We start from the raw sequence: 17,679 nt of genomic DNA on the forward strand, positions 1-17,679 counted from the left end.
AATGCATTTAACCTCCTAACTGCTTCACAGGAGCTACTAAATGGCCATATGTCATATGGGGAGCTTGCACTTGCTAAATCGCGTAACAGCATGAATATTAAGCCAAACATTGCAGATTGAGAGTATATAATTTCACAGATTATAAAAAGTTATTAAAAGGTATAACAGAAAAAGAACACCCACAATCTAATTTAATATAAAAATTCAAGCTTTTTACACAACAACTGGCAGGAACAAGGCATGTAGCCCCCAAACCGCTCAAGTGGATCTGCTCAGTGGAGGCTGTGCTTGTACTCAGCAGCTCCCAGGTGTGAATGTGTGTAAAATCATGAATATGAAGCAAGATGTTTCTGAGAGGGGGAAACGAGAGAGAGAGAGAGAGAGAGAGAGAGAGAGCGCCAACATGCTCAGAAAATCTTCCCTCAATAAATAAAGGTTAAAAAACTGGGTCACTGACAAGAAAGAGTGAAGTAGACTTAAGAGGCAGGAGCAATAAGCCAATTTCCCCCCACAGAGTCCGATGCAAATATCATTCTTCGTATGGCGGGCTCAGGCAGACGATCTGGTAAAAATGGCAAGCAAAGGCTGGGGGGAGATGTGACCTAGTTTTGGAGATGCATGGCTGAAAAACAACCAAAACAACTACATGATTAATGCTGCTTTGCATGTCTGTATCTACCGCAACTTGAGTCGCTTGTCTTTCTTTTTTTTTTTTAACAGGAGATTTCACTAATGGGGAATAACGAAGCTGATTAAATGGATGCTGCCTGCTCTGAAGATCAGCACCTTTACCTAAAGTACAGCTTTCAGGAGCAAACATCAAGAACAGGCCCAAGAGCGAGGATCAAAAGTCTAAGTACCATCTGACAGATCTGCAGCTTGTTTTAACCAGACATGGAGAGCCATGATGGGTGGTATCTGCCACACAGAACAATATTTTGTCCGTTTTTATATACTTTTCTGTGACTTTCCTGAATCGCTCTGATGCACTAAACTCCACCCATCTGGTGCTGTGTGCAGGCCAAAATAAACGCTGTGACTTGTGAATAGGAGTTGGTCTGCAGAGTCTTAAAATAACACACTTCTTCTCAGCTGGCCTCCTATTAACGCCCACTCTAACTCTAAGCGGCTCTGAGGTTGTTTTTTTTTTAAGTAACAACCACTCATCAAAAAGACCTTTTGGAGGTTTGAAGAAGGAAAACTCCACTGTCAGACAATCTTGCAGTGATAAATCATCAATCTGTGATGTTCAGTGTGTTCCAGGAGTTATTTTCTTTTCAACTGCGGCACTTTTCATCCCTCAATCTGTCTCATCTGCCTCTACTAAACTTAGCAATTCAGTACAATCACATGAAATGACTTTTCATAACACCCAGAAAATGCATGAAACATTTTGTATTCAATATGTGAGAGATTTTCTTCTAGTGAGAGACACAACATGTCAGAGCGGGTACATCTACGCTTTTCTCAGTTTCCTTGTTGAATGTCGGCATGAGGGGTCGAGAAAGAAGCCCTCGCTCTTTGATCCTGAGGGACTGACATCAAAACCTGACATTCTGAATTTAAATGTATTGCTTTTGCTAATGTAAAAAATGTTCCCACGCCAAATTCATAGAAATCGGCCCCACCGACTTGACGCGTTAACGAAGTTATCCCAGGGAATAAAAAGAATGACATGAAATGAGCAAATGCAGTTTGGAGGGAAAATAAGAGAATTAACTTTTTTCTTTTTTCTTTTTTTAAATCCACAATCCAAATGAAGCCACTAGCAAGTGAAAAATACTGTAATGTAGTAGACATGTTATGAGTCTGGATGTTTGATTTAGTTTTAAAATGGTAATCTTGTGTCATTTGCATGGTGGAGTGTCGTATTGGTATTCTGACTCATTGCACACAAAGTGACTCATTTTCTGACATTTTTGTAGTTACACAAACATTGTGTTTGGATGACGGTGGTGTTAGTCACTAGCCACTTCGACTCCAACAATAAATAATGTAACGAAAGATCCCTGAACAGAAGTTGCAGTTCTGTACTTCTGTAAGTCATTATCTCTATAAGGCGAATTCTTTTTGCACATTGTGCAGCAGCTCCCTCACTGTCCTAGACACATTGGTGATGATGGCGGTGTTGCGTTTGAGCAGGGCAGCAGAGGTAATGCAGACTTAGCTACGAATCTTTAGAAACAAACACGGACACCTGAGCATCGATTCGGTGCACAGTGTCAACATCGGGGAAGCGATAATGATGACACGCAAACACTTTGAACAGCACGCATACTGACACCTGCACTGTTTTTCTGCGCGTCTTATTTTAGGCTTTTCACAGCATCTTTATCTGATGTTTCCTATCTCACTGTTTCCTTTCTGTCGCACTCTTTCATTGACTTTCATTGACATTCCTTCTCATGCATTTGTTCTCAACATCCATAACACTCTAACTTCATTGCCTATCTTAAAGTGTTCCTCCCATGCTGTACTTGCTTGCCACATTCATTTCTTTCTCTTCACCATAGCCGGGGCAACTTTATCCATGAAAGACAAACACACACACACACACACACACACACACACACACACACACACACACACACACACACACACACACACACACACACACACACACACACACACACACACACAGACAGGCACTGGTGATGGCTGACTGGAAACAGACACATGAAGAAGACAAATGATACATGCCAAGACAAAACAAATGCTCATGGGTGCACAAATATTCACTTCCCTCCCCAGACAAAATACACACCATCTGATTTTTGTTTATATTTTCCCAAGACGTCCTCCAGCCACTGCAGTTTAGTTTATGTGTCGACCACAAACATTAGTTCTCGGAGATGGAAGCGCAACAAGGAAAAAACACATATTTTATGGGCCACCTCCAAAATAGTTCTCTTTCATCACTTAATGAACATAAAACGGCTTTTATTAGGTTTATCAGTTTAATACTGTGAATTAAAACTATAGAAACTATGACTGAAGTGATTAACAACTAACATATCTCATTCAATCATTTTTGAACATCAGGGAATCTAATTTCTGGTGACTTTACCAAGTCGACAACAAGAATTAATGCTCAGAGGTAAACACCTGGACACATTTAAAAACAGTTCTTTTAGGTTGGATCACACACCAGTTTAATACTTGACAATATTATGACAGCATCTTATAATAAAACACTCAGTTCTTAAAAGAATCAATCAGTGAAGAACACTGTCACATAAAACCTCCACCTATCATCTATATTCATTTAATCAACATCCATTCTTCCATCTATCCCCTTTTTTGTCCTTCACCCATCCTTTTATCAATGCACCCATCACTCCATCTCCCCATTTCTTTAATTCCCCATCCATCTCCTCACCTCTTTATCCCTCACTGTATTGCTCCTCACCTTCCTTCTTCACCTTTCCATCCATCATCCATCCTAAGCCATCTTTTCAACATCCATACTTCCTAATACATCTTTATTACCTTCGCCCTCTTAGCAGTGAGTGCAAACAATGTTTTTGGTTTGGTTTTGTTTTTTTAGATTTGAGCACCTGGTAGGTGAGCAACGGGAGCAATACTGACAGTTTAATACAACGGCTGGAGGCTGTGTTGGCTCGCACGTGTGTGTGTGTGTGTGTGTGTGTGTGTGTGTGTGTGTGTGTGTGTGTGTGTTTGTGAGTACGCGCATATGTTTATTTGCACTCATCTCCCGGCCGGTATGTGTCGACATGCAAAGCTCTCCACCATCTATCCAGGCTGCTCATCCATTCACTGGGCTTGGCACACGGAGTGAGTGAGTGTGTGTGTGTGTGTGTGTGTGTGTGTGTGTGTGTGTGTGTGTGTGTGTGTGTGTGTGTGTGTGAGTGAGGGAGAGGAAGGGAGAAACTGTAACATCAACTATGTGCATTCCTGTAGCTGTTTGCATCTGGTTGCCATGGAGTTTCACAGCTGTTTCTACCAGACCCTAATGAGCTACAGCAGCTGCTAGCCTGCTAGGACACACACACACACACACGCACACGCACACACACACACACACACACACGCATGTATCTGCACACACGATCACCATTAATGCATGTGAAAGTCCAACAGCATTCCAGTGGACTAGAACCTGTAAGGACGTTGGCACGTTAATTAGTTTACACAATAAAAGGTTATCGCCACCTTGACGGTGATCCACCTGTAACATCTGCACATCTGGATGCATATACAGCTGCCTGAGACTCCAAATATAACATACAGGTTCACAGAGCTGGTCGATACCCCGAGGACATTTTCCGATGTCCTAATTTGGTTGCAATATTACCTCGACAAGTGCAAGCAATGAGGAAGTAAAAGATCAGGGGGCATTCAGCAGGCTCACTGTGTTTTCCATCAGTCAGCTGCTGTTTTGAATTTCAGCACTGAATTCTGCACTTTCATGACTTTTCCTTGTCTTACTCTCCGCAAAACTACTGCACTCTCTACAGATTACCCATAATTACGGATTACTTATGATCACTGATATCCACTGGCATTCTCCACTTTTAAACACATTCACAATAATTTAATCTAAATCTGTTGTGATTTTGTTGTTTTCAGTGTTTTCAACGTCTTCTTCTTTATCTTTTCACCCCACAACATGCTACGATTTGTATTATTAGTAAGAAAAAAAACGGCAATTACAAATGACCTACAGAGGAAATTCCCATCTTGGCAAGTTAGGTACAAACGTTTCTTGACAATTTTATTAATTATTGAATATGAGACATCATTTTGGTGGACCCAAAGCTGTATAAACACTACATGTGCACTACAGATAAATGTACAACCCATTGAATACCAACGCAATATCGCAGTTTATATAAATGGCTTCTGGTTTACTTTTACAGGCTCTGGTGCTGCAGGTACCACCTCCCCACCGCACCGTCACTGTCAGATTGTTATGGATACAGTCGCATATACACACTGCATGCACACTTGATTTGCACCTTCACACACACACAAACACACTCTTATGTATGCACATAGAACAATGTTTTAGAAAGTTTCACACCTGCTAAGCCATTATCTTTATTGGCAACACCCGTCAATACCACTTCCTTCCTCCCATGGTGCACTAGATATCAGTTCTTGTTTGACAACCTCTTCTAGCACAGTAAAGTCTGCACATTTAGCTTAGGCTATTATCCTCCTGAGCACTTTCCTTGCTTATGAAACTACTTTTGAATGGGCTGACAGTTGTAATGTCATCATCCTTCCACCACACCACTGAAATCTCCAGGATGGCAACATGCCTTAAACTAGTAACTCATTTGATGTTGACATAGATGCTATTATGTAGTCATTTCACCAAACAAAGCAGGCAGACAATATTACATACGGAAGACAGTAACCAAAAAGGTCACAGAACAGGCCCGTGATACCAAACGTTCAGGAAAAGTCAGAGGAACTGAATGAGGGCTGCTTTTCCTTTTGTGCCTTTTCTCGGCACTTAACACCTACCTGCTCCACTTCCCAGTTGTGAATATGAGGTCTTGCAAGTCACAGCTTTTTTGCTAAATTGCCAAGCTGTAAATTGTGAACTGAATAATGATTTTAAAAAAAAATGGGTTTCCCCAGAAACATAGAGATTTGGTTAAACCAGAAAAATCCTTTGGTTCACCCATGCCCCATATTGCATCATCTATGACAAGTTGCTCATTAATATTTGATTTAAAGCTCATTAAATATACTTTTGATCCCATTTGGAGACCTACTATTAAGTGTGGCTGTGCAGACAAAAGTGCATAATTATATCAAAGGCTCCAATCTACCCAACAACAGGTGATGCTCATTAAAAATGCTATGCATCTTGCAGAACGTTATCAAAGAAAAAGGAGGGCAGAAGGCACAACGAGGCCAGCTGCTATTATGGCTGTTTTCAAAAGATCATTATCTGTAGTCTTTTTCTGCAGCTCAGCTGACACTATCCGGTGTGGTATGTAAAAAAAAAAAGAAGAACCATATCAACACACATCATAAACAAACACTTTATATAACTGCTGACATCTCCATATAGATTGCCTGATGACTGGACTGATTTTCAGACTTAAAAAACACGAGACAGAAAAAGATTCAAATGGAACAAGGAATTTGAATACAGACATCCCCCTGTCTTAGTTCATGGTGCAAAATTTCAATACCACAAGCCTGGAAGAAACCCCCAAGAGTGCAAAGCGTGTGTGTGTTCATGTTTCAGTGTCGAAACAGTGTGTCAAGCACCCTCTAACAAATGTATGTGTGTGTGCGTTTGGTGTGTGTGTCCTCTGCCCATGTTGCAGTGTTTTGACAAGTGTCACACAATCCCCTGGGGGAAAGCAGGGGGATTTCTCTGAAGAAGGGGAGCTCTGCTTTTGTCAAAACAGATGAGGCCAAGAGCTGCTTAAGAAAGAGTCCCCGCGCTGACTGGTGACTCAGTACCACTGCAGCTACATTACATTACAATGCATTTTCTTACAAAGGAGTTTGTTTGTTTTATCTACACCGGTTGCATGAAAGCACAAATATGCACTCTTTGTTTTTTGCCTCAGTCTTTTTCTTGCGCTCAAATGCTGTCCCTAACCATTAACCACAGGACCAAATACGTCCTGTCTGTGTGAGTACTGTATATGTCATAATGACTTCCTGTTTATTACAACATTTCTCAAAATCCTCAATCACTACCCTCAACTAAACTGAGATAAACACAGCTATACATAAAAACAAGGAAGCACTTGACTATGTCCTCCTTCCACCAAGTAAAGCTCCCTAAACCACTTCTAAGAAAAGTCAAAACTGGAGTGAAAGACTCACAAAGGCGCAAATAGAGACGGCTCATTTTTAGAAAAGAGCTACGTTGTCATTACAAGTCCGTAGTGTTTACCATTCGCCACACCTCCCTTAACCAAGGGTGAGTATCATTCCACAAACTTGTCCGCATTGAGAGCCACTGTTCAATTTTCTTCCCAGTAGGGATGCCCTGATGAGGATTTTTCACTGCCTAAAAATATCACGATTTTAAAAAGCACTTTCTTTCAGTCAAACATTTACTTCCAATTCTTAAACACTTAACAGCAACTCCACAAATACACCAAGTTCCAGTTCACATTGGCATTTGTATTAATGAATTATGTATGTAACTAAAATATTCCATGTATTCCAATGAAACCAGTGTGTTAATGAACATAATGGATTAATGGGTAAAAATACATCAGCAAAGTTAAACACCAGGTGATCTTTTTTGACAGAGCACTGATAAGCCTCATCTGCTAACAGGCTTTTTCGAGCAGTGAAATTTGTGGAAATCTATTCTTCCTTATGAACTAGTTCAACACCAAATGCCACATGTAAATGTGACATTTGGCATTGTTGTTTCTCTGATCTTTATTTGCCTGATTTATCTACTGCTTAGATACAAAGAAAGCCTCTTCATCCCTTTAATCACTCATGTCAAAAAGGAAAATCAGTCTACATCATGCTCACTGTGACGCTGAGATGACCCACTCCACTCTCAGCTGCTGTGGTTAGCCCTTTCCAGAGTGTCTGTTTTCTGTTTGTGTCACGGCTGCTGCCCCTTGTCTTTAAAGAAATAAAAAAGAGCTGGCAGGTTGGACAAACCAAAACAGTGACAGTGTTGAAGTGGTTAGATGCAGAGACTCGGCAGGTGAGCAGAGGATGCGGCACTCCTCTCTGCAAAGCGGAAGAGTATCTAACTGCATAACAAGTGAAAATGAGGAACATGACCTTGAATGTCTGCTCCAGCTTAAGTATTATTAGTAAAAGGGGCATGTCATTTAATCAGGGTCGTGACCTTTGACCTGTAACACATACAACAAGTTGTTACTGTTGCCTCAGGACACTGACAGCAATTACCAACACCTCTGTTTGAAGTGCTGACATGCAACCAGTTGTTTTTGAAGAATTTAACTCTTCTAATCTGGCTGAAGGCCAATGTCTTCGTCACTTTATTAAAAACTCAACAGAAGAGTTGCCCTTTAGAAATATGAGCAGTTATCCAATTAACTTACGAATGGATTAAGAGCACTGACTACACATGTAGTCAGAGTTTCCTGGCTCAGTTGACTAAAGGCTTCAGTATGCTTCAAACGAACTAGTCACCCACCACGTCTAAAGGAGACAGTGTTGATACTTGTCCCGGATGGCCGCACTCGAAGGCCGTCATCGCCTCTTCTTGGCTTCCTCCCCGATCTCTTTTCAAGAATTCTGTGTCTTGTTGTACACATTTGACCCAACATGTTTGAAGCATACTTATGCCTGCACACTATGAAATAAGTGAACTAACTAAGCTAAGTTGCTGTACCGATGCTCCAATCATGTAACGTACAAGACACCAATGACTACAGAGTCAGTTGCACTTTTATATCAGTAATACTTTCATCGTATTATACAATTCTGGAATTTATTTATTTTACGCAGACAAAAGAATCAACAAGTAAGTAAGAAACCCAAGAAACTAAAAACTAGAAGCTGAGAACAGTATGATCTGTCGATATCTCTCCAGCAAGACAAATGGCAGCACACTTTCCACGTTCGACAAGTCAAGCTTTTCTGACACCAGTTCAGATGCACTAGCAACATTCTTGACTTGACAAAACTTTGCACTGAACCGTTGTCAGATGTCACCCGCCCTTTTTCTTTGTTCAACCTTTCCTGTCACTCACTGCGACCGAAAAAAAAGCAGCAGAATTACTGCAAAACATCATCCTTTACGAAAGAGCAGTGTGCCCCGGAGCAAGGCGAGGAGGCAGCGTTATGAAAGGGAACGTGGCCCCTGGCTCTTCAGCTGAGGCCCGGGTCAGAGCGGAGAGCTACAGTAGTAATTACTGAGAGACTGATTGCTGACAGGACCTTCCAACAGCCTGTGGTTAACTGGATGGAGCTGAGGGGGAGGAAGCTTCAAATGCACAGGCATGACAGATGCTCTGCTGATGACTTGTACTTCGGGGTGGTTCGGGGGCATGCATGCCATTTTGCTCTGTTCATTCTCCTTTCAAAAGTTACAAAAAAGAAACATTTGTGCTCTTAAACTTTAGACAGATTTTGACATTTTTCAGGGGAAGGATGGGGAGAAATCAAAGCAGAGATGAGACCAAATTACCCTCTAAAATGGTATTAATTCATTTTTTGTTTTAAGTGCTTCATTGAACATCTTCAGGATTTTAGAAGTGCCATCAGAGGCCGTTACCTCCTCTCCTTTATTCAAAAATCACCCCTGCTAATTTTTAAGAGAAGATGTAATTTGTTCCAAATGGCAGATAGTTATTTTTGGAGTGAAACGCTTCAAACTGCAAGAGATGAGTTCTCCTTAAACAGATTTGAACCCACTTCACTGACAGAGTGGGAGGAATGTGTGATTGTGGTAGGCAAAGCATTGCCGCAACTGGTACAGTGCACCATTTTCCGACTGGTTTATGCCAGTTTCTTCCTCAGGGTGGTCATTTGAGAGCCCTTGGGATCGTTCATCATGACCATATGGATGTTCCAACCTGGTATTTTAACCAACCAATCTGTGCCATCCATGCGCCTGGTTGATTTAGCTGTGGTGACGGAGATGGCTGTATTTATATTGGACAGAAGTGTTTGTTCCAGTTAAGAACTGATATATAGCTGCAGAGGCTGGATCAGGGCTTCTGTTATGTTAAATCTAGGCTGGACACTGGTGTAACTGGTGTCTATTATAACAGGAGAATGATCTTCATATGTTTTGGTGTGCAGGGTTTTGTAGTCTGTAGCAAATCTTCAGCATTAGCAACTCTGCCACCTGAGCTTGTCCAGAAACCAAACACAGCCCTGACTTTTGGTGGCTAATCTAAACCAGATTAGCTACTGGATGCAAGTAGCTAAAATCTACATAAACGCTGTAGATCATGCCAGCGTTCGGCAACCACAACAACCAGACAAAATGTTGGAATCTGACCACTTGTGACAATTCAACAAAGCCACAACAAATAACAGACAGCAGTAAAGTGGAGCAAAACTGTGAGGCTGTAATGGCCAAACAGAGGCTGTGTTTCATCACACAGACTCTTGTGTATTTCATATGCCTGAGTGACTGCCACACTAACTTACCTCTGATGGTTTCTTGTGCTGGTGGCGGACCCATGTGCTGCTGGTGCCCGTATTCTTGGATGACCTGGACCACGACGTCACCTGACCTGCAGCAATTTAAAAAAAAAAGATGACCAGGATCAGCGTGACTAAGACAAACTAGCATGAACATTTTTGTGATAAATGTGCCTTCTCTGACATTCCTTTTCACAGGTTTGTGATGCAGTTGTAAAGATAAAGTGTTTCAAATCTTCACTCAGCTGGAGTAAAACATCTGACCAACTTAATCTGTGTTTGATTTGTCAAGAATGTGCATTCAAGAGTGTGAGTGTTGATTTATAGTAGGGAAAATGAAGAACAGGCTTCATATACACAGCGTGCGTTCAAGTCCACTCCAAAGAAACTTTATGGTCCCGCTGGAGAAATTTGTTTAGCAGAGTGGAGTTTATAATACGAATACAATAAAAAAACAACTAACATCAGCTATCATGAACCAGCGGGGAATCGGTTGCTTACAAGAGAGTAAAAAGCTGCTCATCATAGTAGAAAAGTTCTTAAATGAGCATGTGATGGAGTTCAGTACCTTTGCAATTAACACTGATGCAGGCAAATCAAACAGTGCTGAGAAGCACTAAAAGAAAGCAGCCAAACAAAAACCTTCCCGGTGACTTTTCCGACGCCCGTGGCGGTACTACCACTCTGAGTCAGGCCTTTAATTGAAGCAGACTGATGATGATCTATTAAGAGGTTTAATAAGTAATGACAGTATAAATAGCATCTTGTTAAGCAGTTAGTCCACTGTGGTCCTTTACAACCTCATTAATACACAACTTAATGGCAATTAACGAGACACTGGAGCCAATAACCCACCCACCGCCTCAATCAGCAGCTCTGTGTGCGCCTGTGTGCCCATGTATGTGAACGGAGGAGTGTGTGTGTGTGTGTGTGTGTGTGTAATCTCATTTATGCTGTTTTTTGTTTTTTTTGGTAATTTCTTAAAATCACAAAACTGCTGCAACAGATATAACCGAACGCTCATTTTCATCTGTGCAGCGTGAAGAAGGCTGTCATTAAAAATTGCATCACATTGGCAATTAAATTACATCACAGTGGCATAATGGAAAACGCAAATTTGCCAATACTGTGTAATATAGCACATTGTGACCGTGTGTGTGTGTGTGTGTGTGTGTGTGTGTGTGTGTGTGTGTGTGTGTGTGTGTGTGTGTGTGTGTGTGTGTGTGTGTGTTTGCTGCCTCCCACTCAACATATTTCCCTTGCCACCACAGCAGTACTGCCACAGTGCTAATTTTACTTGTGACGTCTGAACAACTAACAGCGCCGAGGGCAGAACTGCTGTCAGGCTTGTCTTCAAAATTACTGACTCTCTCTCTACACACACACGAACATATACTGTATACAGAGCTGTTAACACATCCATATATATTTCCACATATGCATGCTCATAGTCACACACACCCACACTTTTGTCCACGATCATGCACACTTTGCTTACTTTGAGTCCATGCCTCCATCTCTCGGAGTTAGGGCTGCAACTCACGATTATTTTCATCATCGATTAATCTGCCGATTATTTTCACAATGAATCTTTCGTCTATAAAATGTCAAAAGATGAAAAATGCTTGTCACAATTTCCCAGAGCCCAAAGTGACGTATTCAAATTGCTTCTTTTGTCCAACCAACAGTCCAAAACTCAAAGACTCTTCATTTACCGTCAATTACAAAGAAAAGCAGCAAATCCTCACATTTAAGAAGTTAGAACCAGCAAACGATTATCAAAGTAGCTGGCAAATTATTCTCTAATCAATTAATCGATTATTCGTTGCAGCTCTACTCGGAGTTGCACAGTTTAAGAAACTCACTATTACACACACACATGCATCTGACACGCAAACACACTTCCACTGCCACAGCACGACAGGAAATATGGTGCGAGTTGACAGCCATTCAAATTAATCCTCCACTCAGCTGTTCTGAGTGGTGGTGTCAATGTACCACCTAACAGACTGTGGTGGGACACAATGTCTGCTATATGTGTGTGTGTGGAGTGATAGAGAGAGAGAGAGATACCTTGTCTTTATTCCTTGAAAAGTAAACTGGGACAGAGAGACTTTAGTTTGTCCAAGAATAAACACATCAAAACCATAACAAACACTGACACGGTGAGAGGGGTGGGGTGGCATTTTACATAGGTGGGTCTATCTGTGCTTTTGCACGAGTGTGTGCTCATTATTTGAATTTTTCAACACACCTGATTGTGGAGCGACGTGTTAGACAGCAGCTCTCCACCACCATCATCAAAACATCTGAGAGACTCTGAGAATCTCTGTCAAGGAGCACCGAAGCTGTTGTGGAGGCTCGAGGTGGAACAACATCTCACGGAGACGTTTTCATTTGTCACAGATATGTATATACAAACTGTGAGTGTGTTCGTCCACAAGTCTGCGTGTACGAGCGCGATGTTATGTGCATGTGTGTGCGGTACACATATTCAGCGGGACTGTGTGATAATCTGGTGGACATTTTTGAGTGTGTGTGTGTGTGTGTGTCTGTGCAGGTTACATCCACACGCCACACATGAAGCACCACTCCACCACTGTGGCCAGATAACCAAACGGGCCGCAACACAGTTGGAGGTTACCATCATGGCCGCGTGTTAATTAAAAGCCCTGCTTGGTGCACGGCAGCCAAAATTATCATGGGCATCCTTCAATTAGAAACCTGATAACCTCCAGTCAGCCAACAGCTGCAGCTGGAGCCCATGCCGCACTGGCCAGGGGAAGCTAACGGCTAATCATGAAGCAGACAGCATGGCCTTCAGCATCAAGGCTGAAACACAGCCTGTTAAACCTGCTGTAAAATACTTTATACATGCAGACCCGTGACCACATAACAGTTAAACCTGGAAGAGGTCACTTCAACCTGTGGTGGTCCCGCTGCACGACATTCCTCATCATGAGAGCCTACAGCTTTATTTAGAGATTTTCCAAAAGCAACATCCGTGCCGGACATTAACATAACTGTTAAAAAAAGATTCCCTTTTCCATTATTGAAGAGCCATCGTTCTTTCTAGTGAATTTTCTATTACACTGTTAATAGGAAATTTGATTTCACATCGAGGAAAATCCTAAATGAAAATATTTCATTAAAAAGTTTTATTCCGAAGCAGAGAAAAATGGGCCACAAGAAAAGTGAGAATACTTTTGATAATGTTTCATTTTATGAATCTAGCAAAGGAGCTTTGTGTGGCTTTTAAAGAGCGTGCAACAGTAGAAAAAACAGTAATATGTTTGGACGAGCAAAACAAAGAGATCTTGTTTGTTCCATAAAGAAATGTAACACTCTTTGATAATTGAAGAAGGCAGATTAAACCACTTTGCTTTGGTTTCTTAATTTGCACAGGATAAATCTCTGTTAATTTAGTTTAGTATCCAAATAGTATCTGAAACCCTCGTCAGTTCAGCAGGGCTTTCAAGGGGACATGAAACCAAAAGTGAGGTCCACTTCTGCACTCAACTGTTTGTTTTCTAGTTCACAGATTAATCTAATTTTCTGGCCAAACAAATATATTTGCATGTTAGTGCAACTGTGCGACGCAAATAATTAGTCATGATGAAGTGCCAAAGTCCAAAAAGAATGACATTTAAAATGAAATTAAAATTAAATCTTCCTATCTTGTCGACAGTGATCAGCCGTGAGAGCCAAGTGTGCTTGTGTAACACTGTACCGCTGTTCAAAGACTGTTTATTATCAAATGATTTAATGTGTTAGACGGGCCAGATGTTCCCATCATCATGCAGTGCGTCTCTCCGTGGCTGTCTGTCCCATAGACATAGCACCAGAGGCATTTTTTATATACAGTCTATAGTCTGTCTAAGCGTTGTTTGAGTCTGTGTCGTGACTCTATCTGCAAATCTATCAAACTATGCATCGATCATCTGATATCCATTTATCAGCCAGCCTATTAACTACATGTTGCACGTGCTTAACTTTACCTCAAAAGGCCAAATTTAATAAGAAAGTGGCACACCGCAAATGTGAGATGCAGGTTTTATTGAACTTGCAGCCACAGTCGGTGTGCATTAAGCGCCTGAGCAGAAGCTCATTACGCAGTCAGCTCCTGGACTGGTCTCGGGACCGACGTCCAGACACACCCTGCAAGTGAAGGGTCAGCTGGAGGATTTGTCTGAGATGACCAAGCTCATAAAACAATATGTGTGATCATCCAAAAGATCTATTTCACCACAATGCTACTTCACCTGTTACTCATAAAATGATAGTATTAAACATGTTACTAACGATTAAAAGAGTCAAATGAGGGAAAAGATGCAATAAGGTCCAGCAGTTGATGTCTCACTAGAATACAGCGAGACACACACACACACTGCTGTATGAAGGACGTCTCATAAGACAGAAGAGTTGCAGCCTGTGACGATTTCAGATATTGATCATCAAGTTCCAATGTCATACATTGTTTGCTGTTACAGTTAAGCAGATATCATGTGCCTTGGTGATTTCTGCTCCATTTTCTACTTTTTAAGAATCCGTTTTAGTTACATGTAGACCCATATTTCTATTAGTTTATTTATTTCTATATAACTGATTCAGTGCCGCACTCACTCTGCGTCTGATGCAATTTAGATTCCTGCAGAATAAACGTCAATTCGTGTTTCTTTTTCCAGTAAATCTCATCTGCACTTTCTGTACACCTGCTTTTTCCAGAGGTAAAGAATTTTCTAAATCTCAGCTTACTCCATCGTACTGAATTGCTGCTTGTGCTACCAATTCATATTTCTATTGTAGCTGTGTTTAAAAAGGGGAAAAGTCTTAATGAGCAGAGGAGGGACGACAGTGAGACAGGAAGAAAGTCTATATGGAGAGTGAATCAAGAAAAAATACCCTGAGGGACTCGACTAAAACCGGGCAGCTCACTGAATAACAGCAGCACAGGAACTCACTTTTCTGACACTTCCAGGTTTCTCATTCCCTCTCTCTCTCACACACACACACACACTGACACACACACTCCCTCCCTCCACTTTACTGAATTCCTGTCTCCAACTTACTGTCGGTGGTGTCGGAGTCGTTGCTGCTCGTGGAGTATTTTCTCCTCTTCTTTTCGCTCTCCATCTGTCAGGGGGGTGGCAGGGAGGGAGGGAGGAAGGGGGGCAAGAGAAAGAGAGAGAGAGAGAGAGAGAAAAATGACGAGTGAGAAGATGTTCACCATGAAAACACAAGTGTTAATGAAATAATGCGCTGATGGCACCAATCTGTCAGAGCCTGCGGCAGGCAGCCCGCCAGGATAAACTGACTTGATCACCGTTACACATTAGCGCTTCGGACTCGCTGGGAACTTCACAATGATACAGTTGTTCCGTGTCTCTGCATACAGTGGGAGTCCTTGTACATGTCGACTGTGAATTCCTTCTGCATTAATGTTGTATTCACTGAGAGCTATTGTACAAGTTCCCATTCACGCATGTGTTTAAATACTGTAGGTACGTCTTTCTTCGTTATAACAGAGTAAAACCAAATCCAAACATTGCAAAACAAAAATACAAGCAACTAAAACTGAGACACTTTCTGAAGTTTTCAGCAGCAGAAAAGCGTTTTTTCTCTGTGTTTCTTGGTGATACAGGACGTTAATAAGGAACCTCTAGAATGAAGACATCTCTGTTATCAACCTCATTTTGTTCATTTGTCACCTTATCTTTCTGAAGGAATCGGTGGAAACTGTAACAATTAGGCTTGTGCTGCAATCTGGCTTGATCCAATAATAATAAAATCTACTGGAAGCTATGTGCAAAGCTTCATGCACAGGCTATAGTGACTTAATGCAGAAAAGCTTACATATTAACAACTCTTTTTGTAACCTTTAATTTAGTTTTCAAAGGAAGTTAAACATTATTAGAATGAGACATTATAGAATCTCAACCCATAAAAGCTTGAAATCTTTGAACTTAAAGGTACCCTGTGGATTTTATTTGACCACTAGAAGTCCTATGTAGCAATCCTCATTTTTCTTTTATTGCAGCACTAAGACGCGATACATGTTCCTGCCACGTTTTCTCTCGTCTGAAATGAATGAGCCTCCATCAGGGAGCAACATACTGTACTTAACACAGCAGGTGTGGTCACAGCCTCAGAAAGACAGGGAAGACATTAAGAAGCGGTTGCTAATTATTTCGACTGAGTTGATATGTGTTTTTCTGCTACATTTTGGAAAAAAAGCAACAAACAAATTGCACCCATTTTCCAGGAGTAACAACAAGTGTAACGTGTTCAATCCACAAGTGTTGCTTAGAGAATGCAATTTCACTTCAATTCACGAGCAACAACAGTTGAGAACGAGTCTCACTTCAGAGCTGGAGAGGATAGAAGATGTGAGAAGAGAGGAGGGGGTAGCAACGAGGGGATGCTTGTAGGGCATCTACTGTATTTAGAAGATAGACACTGGAAGTCTGACTCAATTTTCTATCCAGAAAGTGGGAGAGAGGGAGAAGGAGAAAGACATGTTAGGACTAAATAAATAAAGGAGATGTTACAGGCAAAGAGCTGTCCAAGAAAGAGTCAGAAAGAAAAAGGAGGAATGAGGACAGAGTGCATCAGAGAAATAAAATCAAACAAAAACTGTCAGTAAAAAGCTTTAAAAAATGCATAAAAGTGTGGAGAAAGGTGTTTTTTTAAACATTTATTTATCCAGCGAAAGTTGAAATACCCTTTCCATTTTCCAACAACACTCTGCAAGAGATTTACAGAGAATAAGAAAGACCAGGTGAAGGAAAAAGGTAGACGCAGTAAAAGTGGGAGGAGTCAGACTGACAGACGAGGGCACAAATAATGGCACTTATCATTACGAGGAACCATTTCACCCTGTCAGAACAGACATAGACAGGCGCCAAACTAAAGGGGAAAATCGTAATAAACAAGCGGTGAAACATAACGAATGCTGATAAACAATGGCCCAAGGGCTAACTGAATGGTTTGATGAATATGGAAATAATGTGAATCATATGCCACGACCTTCACAGTCTCCAGATCTCCACCCAATGAACACCGATTGTTGGAAGGTGTTTGTCTCTCCAGTAGAGATCCACAGCCTTGGTCACTGAAGCCGTTCTGGCTCGTGGTGGATCAACACCTTATTAAGACTTGTTACGTTCAATTGTCCATCAATTTGTCACCGATCTCGTGTATTAATGTGCGAATGTGAGTCCCAGTGAGCCACTGAAGAAGATTCACCGGCACTTTCAGGTAAAAAAAAACAAAAGAATGTGATCTGAATACACAGCCGGGAGCACTAAAAATTATCTGATGGTCAATTTGTTAATTTGATGCTTTATTATGATTCAAGATTAAATTAATTTTACTAGCACAAACTCAGGGGGTTCTTATGAAAGTGTCCCTGACTAGTATTAAAGTGGAAAGAAAAAGAAAAAGTACAGATCAAGGAGGGTAAAAAAAAAATAAAAAAACAGCCAGAAGAAATTTTTAATCTCCTGCCCTGGTCGCCTGAGGGTCAAAGAAGAAGAAATATGGAGTGCCACTAAGAGGGGAAAAGGAGGGCATGGGTCAAGAGAGTCT

At 41.3% G+C, this 17,679-nt stretch overlaps 1 protein-coding gene across 1 annotated transcript in view; it reads right to left on the minus strand.

The window, feature by feature from the left end:
• Window positions 1-17,679, minus strand: part of jade2 (jade family PHD finger 2) — a 157,929-nt gene that overhangs the window by 119,742 nt on the left and 20,508 nt on the right. The window contains exons 2-3 of the mRNA XM_070917199.1: window positions 15,162-15,225; window positions 10,099-10,184 (exon numbers count right to left, since the gene is read on the minus strand). Coding sequence (XP_070773300.1) covers window positions 10,099-10,184; window positions 15,162-15,225 — 150 coding nt within the window. The remainder of the gene's footprint in view (window positions 1-10,098; window positions 10,185-15,161; window positions 15,226-17,679) is intronic.

The sequence above is a fragment of the Enoplosus armatus genome, chromosome 13 (assembly GCF_043641665.1).
Source record: "Enoplosus armatus isolate fEnoArm2 chromosome 13, fEnoArm2.hap1, whole genome shotgun sequence".
NCBI classification, from domain to species: domain Eukaryota; kingdom Metazoa; phylum Chordata; class Actinopteri; order Centrarchiformes; family Enoplosidae; genus Enoplosus; species Enoplosus armatus.